General features: G+C 45.6%; 1 protein-coding gene across 3 annotated transcripts in view; it reads right to left on the bottom strand.

Moving 5' to 3' along the window:
- Positions 1-869: 869 nt before the first annotated feature.
- ZNF335 (zinc finger protein 335) overlaps positions 870-9,811 on the bottom strand; it is a 66,891-nt gene continuing 57,949 nt past the window's right edge. For 2 of the 3 annotated variants that reach the window (XM_067468335.1, XM_067468333.1), the window contains exons 23-28: positions 9,167-9,270; positions 6,493-6,573; positions 5,952-6,035; positions 2,911-2,976; positions 2,690-2,777; positions 870-1,043 (exon numbers count right to left, since the gene is read on the bottom strand). In XM_067468335.1, coding sequence (XP_067324436.1) covers positions 931-1,043; positions 2,690-2,777; positions 2,911-2,976; positions 5,952-6,035; positions 6,493-6,573; positions 9,167-9,270 — 536 coding nt within the window. In that variant the 3' untranslated portion in view covers positions 870-930. The remainder of the gene's footprint in view (positions 1,044-2,689; positions 2,778-2,910; positions 2,977-5,951; positions 6,036-6,492; positions 6,574-9,166; positions 9,271-9,811) is intronic. The other variant, XM_067468334.1, reaches the window with a different exon arrangement.

The raw sequence follows: 9,811 nt of genomic DNA, 5'->3' as shown, positions 1-9,811 counted from the left end.
TGGCAGTATTCAAGCAGAGTCTGGATGGCTGTCTGTTGGGAGGCGAACTTGCTAATATTTTCACAAACCCCAATGACATCTAGACATTTGATGACATTTGATTTGTTGTTATTACGACTACTACTACTACTACTGTTCAATCTTAGAGTAGGAAGAGACCCCAAGGGCCACCCAGTCTGACCCCCTTTGCTCTGCCAGGCAGGAAGACATCCTCCAATCCCTCCTGACAGATGGACATCCAGCCTCTGCTCAGAGGGCTTTGACTGTGTCTTCCTGCCATCCCTTCCAACTCTGAGCCTATGACCCACCTGGGAAGCCTTGATATCAGGTGTGGTGTCCAGGGCGGGGGGGGGGGGGGTCTGCATCCGTCCTCCTGGGCATCTGTGGATGTTGTTTCCCTCCAAGAGAAGAATAATCACGGTAATGCGGGGGGGGGGGGGGTGTCCTGCTCCAAAGCCCCAGATTAGCCGTGATAAGCCCGTGTAAGCGCCCGGCCAAGACACCGGCTCAGGAGGCAGCGGTTGTTCTGGCCGAGGGTTACACGGGATTTGCCCTGTTTGGAGATTAATTCCGGACACAGACACGAGGGGAGACCGGGGGGGGGGGGGGGCAGCACAGCTGGAGGGCACAGCCTGAGTCAAGGTCACCTGAGCAGAGAGCGGGTGTGTGTGTGTGTCAAGGGGGGGAGAAGTCAACAGAAGGGGCTTCTTGATTAATGATAATTTGCTATTTAATGGGAAGCCCCCCCCCCAAGCCCCCAGAGGAGGGTCCTTGTCCAGGCACAATGTCCACTGTGTTTCCAAGTCCGGTCCAAAGGCTCAGTTGCAAAGGAAGCTGCCGCGTGCTGGACCAACACCACAAAGAAGGCCGGGCGCGTCCATCCATCGCAAGATCCTCTTCTGGTGCAGCTCCCGCAAAGGGGTGACCTTGCTACTCCCCCAAAGTGATGATGTCGTAGTGGACGCCCGGCTGCAGCTGGTGGATCTGGTCCGCGGTGGGATCCGTGCCGAACGGGGTGTGGGCCATGGCTGCATCCGCCACTGCTGGAAAAAGGGAGGACATGATTATTGATTAGGACCGTCACCCACACAAGGAGAGAGGCGCAGGCATGGGCCAACTTCAGACCTCCCTCCAGGTGTTTTGGACTCCAACTCCCACCATTGCTCACAGCCTCAGGCCCTTTCCTTTTCCCCCTCAGCCGCTTAAGCGTTATATCTATTTGTTGGAATATGAAGGTAGGCGTCTTTTAGGTCTATCACTCTATCATCTAGCTTAAGCGGCTGAGGGGGAAAAGGAAGGGGCCTGAGGCTGTGAGGAATGGTGGGAGTCGGAGTCCAAAACACCTGGAGGGAGGGCCCAAGTTGGCCCATGCATGACCTACAGATTCTGAGGCAGAATGTGTCTCTCTGCATCTATGTTCCTTCAGCAGGATTCTCTGATGGTCAGCCCCTGGTCGAAGGTGACCACAGAGTTGTGCTGGAAGGCATAGAGATCTCAAGACAGGTGAAAAACCATACCATTATCGACTACCTCACAGTTAGGAGGTACCCCGCCAAACCCCTTTCTTGTCTTGCAGGAAGACACAATCCGATCCCTCTTGACAGATGGACATCCACCCTCTGCTTAAAATTATCTAGAGAAGGGGGTGCCATCAGTTTTTTTTTGCTTTTCTGTCCAGATCATCTGGCTCTGCTTGTGTCCACAATCCCAGCAGTGTATCTCATGACAGGGATGGTCCAGGCGTTGATAGCCTTAATTGTATTTCCACCATTTAATTTGCTCTTCAAAACCTTTCTGACTCTTTGGACATATTTCTTGCTGACCACATTTTTCACCTGCCCATGCTTGATATTGTCCAACTGTAATATGCCCAGTTTATTTATAGGCTGCAGGCTGTTTGCACTTTATGGTTTGTCCGTTTGGCATCCCTATGCCCTCGCTGTGAGTAGTTTCCCTGTCTTTAATGCCACGGTGGCACATTTGTCTAGGCCGAACTCCATACGGATGTCAGTGCTGAAGATTCTGACTGCGTTGGTCAGTGACTCGATTTCTGTTTCGGATTTTCCGTAAAGCTTTAGATCCTCCATGTACAGCAAGTGGGAAATTTTTGGTGAATTTCTTGCAGTTTGGTAGCCTAGGTTTGTTTTTTGTAGAATGACTGACAGTGGGATCATTGCAATGATGAACAGCAGTGGTGACAGTGAGTCGCCCTGGAAAATCCCTCTCTTGATGTTAACAGTTCCATAGCTTTCATTGCCCACAAACAACTCGATTTTCCTTTGTTTCATCACATTTTCAGTGAACTTGCTAATATTTTCACAAACCCCAATGACATCTAGACATTTGATGATATTCAATTTGTTGTTACTACTACTACGACTGTTCAATCTTACAGTAGGAAGAGACCCCAAGGGCCACCCAGTCTGACCCTCTTCCCTCTGCCAGGCAGGAAGACATCCTCCAATCCCTCCTGACAGATGGACATCCAGCCTCTGCTCAAAAACATCCAGAGAAGGAAAGGGACCCCACTGAACTCTCAGGGAGAATAGAAGAAAGGTGTTTGTTCATGTCATAACAGGTGGGTTTCTCCCTCACTGTTTTCTCCCTTTTCCAGAGATCCTTCCTGCAAACCTGTCCACCTGGAGGCAGGTGTGCCCTCCCACCTCTCTCCCTCTGCTTGTACACCTACCTGTCACCGCCGAGTGAGCGGCCGCCTCCAGCTGGGCCTGGCTGACCACCTGCTGCTGCTGCCCTGGAGAGACCGGCACATACTGGATCTGCAGGGGTGCAGAGTGAGAGGGGGGGGGCTGTTTAGGGGGCAGCAACATGGGTCCCAGAAGCGGCCAGGCCTGACTCTGGGCTGTGGAGGGAAAGCAAAAGCCCCTCCCCTTGTTGCCCCTCCCCTCCTACCTGGGGCTCCTGCACAAAGGCCCCGCTTTGCTCGTACTGGATGTGGGTGATCTGCCCCTCCTGCACCTGGAAAAGCAAGAAGGGGTGTTAAGCAGGGGGCAAGGAGGGGTGGTGGTGGGGGGTGCAGAATAACAGAACATCCGGTCCAGCCTCCTCCGGTTATTGAAGAAGGAACCATTCAAGCCCTCCCCAGAGATGGCCACCCAGCCTCTGCTAAAACCTCCAGAGAAGGAAGGAGGCTCCATGGGACTCCCAAGTAGCAGCAGATGCCTCTGACACAAAAACACAGTCTGTCACAGCAAATGAGATCTATATGCTGGATTTTGTATCAGTGAATGGTCATTGTCGTTAATTGATTAGTCTGTTATTGTGTTAATTCAGTTCTTGTGGGTTTTTTCGGGCTATATGGCCATGTTCTAGAGGCATTTCTCCTGACGTTTCGCCTGCATCTATGGCAGGCATCCTCAGAGGGTGAGGTCTGGAGCTGGGAAAAAAGGGGGTTTATATATCTGTGGAAAGACCAGGGTGAGACAAAAGGCTACTGTAAGATGGGCTAGGTGTGAATCTTTTCAATTGACCACCTTGATTAGCATACAATGGGCTGACTGTGCCTGGAGCAAACTCTTAATGAAAGGTGATTAGATGTCCCTGCCTGTTTTTCTCTCTGTTGTTTTAATTTTAGAATTTTTTAAAACTGGTAGCCAGATTTTGTTCATTTTCATGGTTTCTTCCTTTCTGTTGAAATTGTCCACATGTTTGTGGATTTCAATGGCTTCTCTGTGTAGTCTGACATGGTGGTTGTGAGAGTGGTCCAGCATTTTTGTGTTCTCAAATAGAATGCTGTGTCCAGGTTGGTTCCTCAGGTGCTCTGCTATGGCTGATTTCTCTGGTTGGAGTAGTCTGCAGTGCCTTTCATGTTCCTTGATCCGTGTCTGGGCGCTGCGTTTGTGTTAATTGTTTTTAATATCTTGTTGTTGTCGCATTGAATTTTTGCTGCTACTGTTGTTAACCGCTGTGAGTAGCCTAACGGCTGAGAACAGCAGTATACAAATAAAGTAAATAAGTAACTAAATAAATAAATAAAATCACAAATTGAACACTTATTTATTATTATTATTATTATTGACACAAAAACACACTATGACACAGCAAACGATATAAATATGCTGGATTTCATAGCATATATATCTCATTTGCTGTGTCATACTGTGTTTTGTGTCAGTAAATAGTAGTAGTAGTACTAATAATAATAATAATAATAATAATCTCACTTTTCTCTCATGGGTGGGACTACATGGATGAAACAGTAAAATAACATAGCATAAAAAATCAACAAAAATATTGGTAGCACAGCATTTTATTTGAGAACACAGAAATGCGGGACCACTCTCACAACCACCAAGTCAGGCTACACAGAGAAGCCATTGACATCCACAAGAAGCATGGGGACAATTTCAATAGAAAGGGCGAAACCATGAAAATGAACACAATCTGGCTACCAGGATTAAAAAAAAAAACTTAAAATTAGAACAGCACAACAACAGAGAGGAAACAAACAAGGACATCTAATCACCTCTCAACCAAAGTTTGCTCCAGGCACTGCCAGGGCATCCAATGCTAATCAAGGTGGTCAGTTGAAACATTCATACCTAGCTCCAGCAGACAAGAGTCCTTTGTCCCACCCTGGTCAATCCACAGATATATAAACCCACTTTCCTACTTCCAACAGACCTCACTACTTCTGAGGATGCTTGCCATACATGCAGGCGAAATGTCAGGAGAGAATGCCTCCAGAACAGGGCCATACAGCCCAGAAATACCTACAACAACCCAGTGATTCCAGCCATGAAAGCATTTGACAATACAAAATAGCATTGCATAAAAAATGCAACAAAAACATCATAAAGCGCAGGAAACAAATAACACACAATGTATATCAAAAATTGAACAGGTTAATAAATCACAATGAGCATCATTCAAAGATTCCCTAAACCTGAGGTCACCTTTCCGCCTGTCCCTACAGTCCTTGAAGGGTTTTGCCCAGAGCTGGACCCAGCGTGATGAGGCCAGGTTGAGAGGGATGGCCAAAGCAGAAGAAGAGATTGGGATTGGGACTTCCCTCACATTGAGATGCAGCCTAGAATGGTCGAAGGCTTTCATGGCTGGAATCGCTGGGTTGTTGTAGGTTTGGTCCAGGCACTGTCAGGTGGTCAGTGGAAACATTCACCCATAGCTCCAGAGGACAAGAGTCCTTTGTCCCACCCTGGTCGTTCCACAGATATATAAACCCATTTTCCTAGTTTCAACAGACCTCACTACCTCTGAGGATGCCTTGCCATAGATGCAGGCGAAACGTCAGGAGAGAATGCCTCTAGGCCATGGCCATATAGCCCGAAAAAACCTACAACAACCCAGTGATTCCGGCCATGAAAGCCTTCAACAAAAGTCCTTTGTCCCACCCTGGTCATTCCACAAATATAAACCCTTTTTCCTATTTCCAACAGACCTCACTACCTCTGAGGATGCTTGCCATAGATGCAGGCGAAACGTCAGGAGGGAATGCCTCCAGAACATGGCCACACAGCCCGAAAAGCCCACAAGAACCTAGTGATTCCAGCCGTGAAAGCCTTTGACAATACATTCATACCTTGCTCCAGCAGACAAGAGTCCTTTGTCATTCCACAGATATATAAACCCTTTTTCCTACTTCCAACAGACCTCACTACCTCTGAGGATGCTTGCCATAGATGCAGGCAAAATGTCAGGAGAAAATGCCTCTAGAACATGGCCATATAGCCTGAAAAAACCTACAACAACCCAGCCTAGAATGGCTTTGACCTTTTTCGCTGCCGCATCACACTTCTGGATCCCGGATCTCTTTTGCGTGGACTGTTTCCAAGCCCAGAGCCACCTCTTCCTTATCTGCACATGGCGTGTCCGATTGCCAAGACCACGTTCCCTGTTAGGGGAAGGTGTGTGTGTGTGTGTGTGTGTGTGTGTGTGTGTGTGTGAGAAGGCCTCTTTGGGGGCCGGGGTCTCACCTGCAGGTGGTGCCCCTCCGGCAGGACGACGTACTCGTGGGGGAGGAGGGGCTGGACACCGTCCTGGGTGATGATATACTGGACCTTTGGAGGGAAGGATAGAATCATAGAATCATAGAACCAAAGAGTTGGAAGAGACCTCATGGGCCATCCAGTCCAACCCCATTCTGCCAAGAAGCAGGAATATTGCATTCAAATCACCCTCCGCAGATGGCCATCCAGCCTCATAGAATCAGAGTTGGGAGAGACCTCCTGGGCCATCCTCCAGTCCAACCCCATTCTGCCAAGAAGCAGGAGTATTGCATTCTAATCACCCCTGACAGATGGCCATCCAGCCATCAGGAGGACGGAAGGAAGGAAGGAAGGAAGGACATTGTTATTATTTACAGCATTTATATCCTGCTTTTCTCACCCCTAGGGAGACTCAGGTGGTCCAGGCCAATGGCTCTTCGTGACCCCCTCTGCCCCCCTCCCAATGCAAGTGCTGTTTTGGCACAAGCCCCAAAGACCCCCCCCCCCGCCCCCCAACACGCATCCATACCTGATTCTCTGCGGTCACCAGGTGCTGCACCATCTGCCCGTCTGCCGTTGTCATGATCTCCTGGATGTAGGTGGCCTCCTCCTGCAAAAGGAAAACAGCCCTTTTAGGGGATCGGTGTGTGTATGTGGGTGGGTGTGCAGTAGTCCCGTGTGTGTGTGCACTTTCCCCTTCCCCTCATGAAGCCCAACCCCCACTGCTTCCCTGTCTCGGGATCCTCCTTTACAAACACACTCTACTTTCTATCTCACTCAGGGTTTTAACATTTTTAACATTTGATCTTGCACATTTGGCCCGCCCTTTGTGATTGATTTCATTATGTTATTTTGCATTGTGTATTTTATTTTGTTGCATTATATATTTTGTTGTGTCGAATTTTCTATTGTTTTATATATTATTTCTATTGTTTTGTATATTACCAGCGAATGGTGATGAATTTGTGATTTTATTCTGATGACCTGGCTTTTGTAATTGTATCATATTGTATGATCTGCATTTTAATGTATTTTGTATTAATGTATTATGATGCTATTATGTTTACTATATTTGTGTTGAATTTTCTGCTGTTAGCCGGCCTGAGTCCCTCTTCGGAGGTCGAGAAGACCGGGTTATAAAAGCTCTAAATAAATAAATTATAAATAATGTTGTATTATTTTTGGGCTTGGCCTCATGTAAGCCGCCCGAGTCCCCTTTGGGGAGATGGTGGCAGGGTATAAATAAAGGTTATTATTATTATTATTATTATTATTATTATTATTATTTTACTGACACCACAGTATGTCACAGCAAATGAGATCTATATGCTGGATTTCGTGTCACAAAATCACAAGCTGAACACTTCCCAAGTGTCGAGGATTGTGTGATGTATTATTATTATTATTATTATTATTATTATTTTACTGACACCACAGTATGTCACAGCAAATGAGATCTATATGCTGGATTTTGTATCACGAAATCACAAGCTGAACACTTCCCAAGCGTCGAGGACTGTGTGATGTATTATTATTATTATTATTATTATTATTAATTATTATTATTATTTTACTGACACCAGAGTATGTCACAGCAAACGAGATCGATATGCTGGATTTCGTGTCACAAAATCACAAGCTGAACACTTCCCAAGTGTCGAGGACTGTGTGATGTATTATTATTATTATTATTATTATTATTAATTATTATTATTATTTTACTGACACCACAGTATGTCACAGCAAACGAGATCGATATGCTGGATTTCGTGTCACAAAATCACAAGCTGAACACTTCCCAAGTGTCGAGGATTGTGTGATGTATTATTATTATTATTATTATTATTATTTTACTGACACCACAGTATGTCACAGCAAATGAGATCTATATGCTGGATTTCATATCACAAAATCACAAGTCGAACACTTCCCACGCGTCTAGGATTGTGTGATGTATTATTATTATTATTATTATTATTATTATTTTACTGACACCAGAGTATGTCACAGGAAACGAGATCGATATGCTGGATTTCGTGTCACAAAATCACAAGCTGAACACTTCCCAAGTGTCGAGGATTGTGTGATGTATTATTATTATTATTATTATTATTATTTTACTGACACCACAGTATGTCACAGCAAATGAGATCTATATGCTGGATTTTGTATCACGAAATCACAAGCTGAACACTTCCCAAGTGTCGAGGACTGTGTGATGTATTATTATTATTATTATTATTATTATTATTATTATTAATTATTATTATTATTATTATTTTACTGACACCACAGTATGTCACAGCAAATGAGATCTATATGCTGGATTTCGTGTCACAAAATCACAAGCTGAACACTTCCCAAGTGTCGAGGATTGTGTGATGTATTATTATTATTATTATTATTATTATTATTATTATTTTACTGACACCACAGTATGTCACAGCAAATGAGATCTATATGCTGGATTTTGTATCACGAAATCACAAGCTGAACACTTCCCAAGTGTCGAGGACTGTGTGATGTATTATTATTATTATTATTATTATTATTATTATTATTAATTATTATTATTATTATTATTTTACTGACACCAGAGTATGTCACAGCAAACGAGATCGATATGCTGGATTTCGTGTCACAAAATCACAAGCTGAACACTTCCCAAGTGTCGAGGATTGTGTGATGTATTATTATTATTATTATTATTATTATTTTACTGACACCACAGTATGTCACAGCAAATGAGATCTATATGCTGGATTTCAAATCACAAAATCACAAGCTGAACACTTCCCAAGCGTCGAGGACTGTGTGATGTATTATTATTATTATTATTATTAATTATTATTATTATTATTATTATTATTTTACTGACACCACAGTATGTCACAGCAAATGAGATCGATATGCTGGATTTTGTATCACGAAATCACAAGTTGAACACTTCCCAAGTGTCGAAGATTGTGTGATGTATTATTATTATTATTATTATTATTATTATTATTATTATTTTACTGACACCACAGTATGTCACAGCCCCCCCCTCCAGGAGTTTTGGACTCCAGCTCCCACAATTCCTAACACCCAGTTTTGGAGTTGAAGTCCCAACACGTGGAGGGCCCAAGCTTGCCCGTGCCTGACCTGAAGATTCCGATGGAGAATCTGTCTCTCCTCTGTGTTGATGTTCCAGCAGCGCTTACCTGTCCGTTGGGGCTGGGCTCCTGCGTCATGATGATGTGCTCCTGGCCCAGGGCTTGCTGGAGCCGATCGGGGGCCAGGACGGCTTGGCCGGACTGCAGGGCACCTGGGGACGGAGGAAAGAGACGGGCGGTCAGTCGGACGGGGATGTCCAGAAGCAGAACATCTCCCCAAGGCAAGGAAAGGGATCGGGGAGCTGCCACGGCTCGGATCAAGCAATGTTTCCAGTCCCCTGCCCCACAGCCTTGGTGTCAGGACCTTGGCGGACGATGAGGATGATGGGTTACAGAGTTCTCTCCCAGTAACTGAGGATTTGGGGGCAGGGGAGGAGGCAGACGTTGCTGGGAGTGAAGGAGCATCAACATTGGCATCTACAGAGTGACACTGAGGATGCAGGGAACCCTGGGTGCAGTGAGGTCCTGCTGCCCTGATTTCACCTGTTTCTTGGACCTATGTCACTCAAGGTGTTCCAAGGAGAGGACACCTCCTCTCCTTCCTCTCAAAACCCTTTAGTGCAGTGTTTCTTAACCTGGGGGTCGGGACCCCTGAGGGGGTGGCGAGGGGGTGTCAGAGGGGTCGCCAAAGACCATCAGAAAGCACAGTATTTTCTGATGGCCATGGGGATTCCATGTGGGAAGTTTGAGCCA

This window comes from Anolis sagrei, chromosome 4, assembly GCF_037176765.1.
Source record: "Anolis sagrei isolate rAnoSag1 chromosome 4, rAnoSag1.mat, whole genome shotgun sequence".
NCBI classification, from domain to species: domain Eukaryota; kingdom Metazoa; phylum Chordata; class Lepidosauria; order Squamata; family Dactyloidae; genus Anolis; species Anolis sagrei.
The sequence above is the reverse complement of the archived record's forward strand: the minus strand, read 5'-3'. Positions and strand labels throughout refer to the sequence as shown.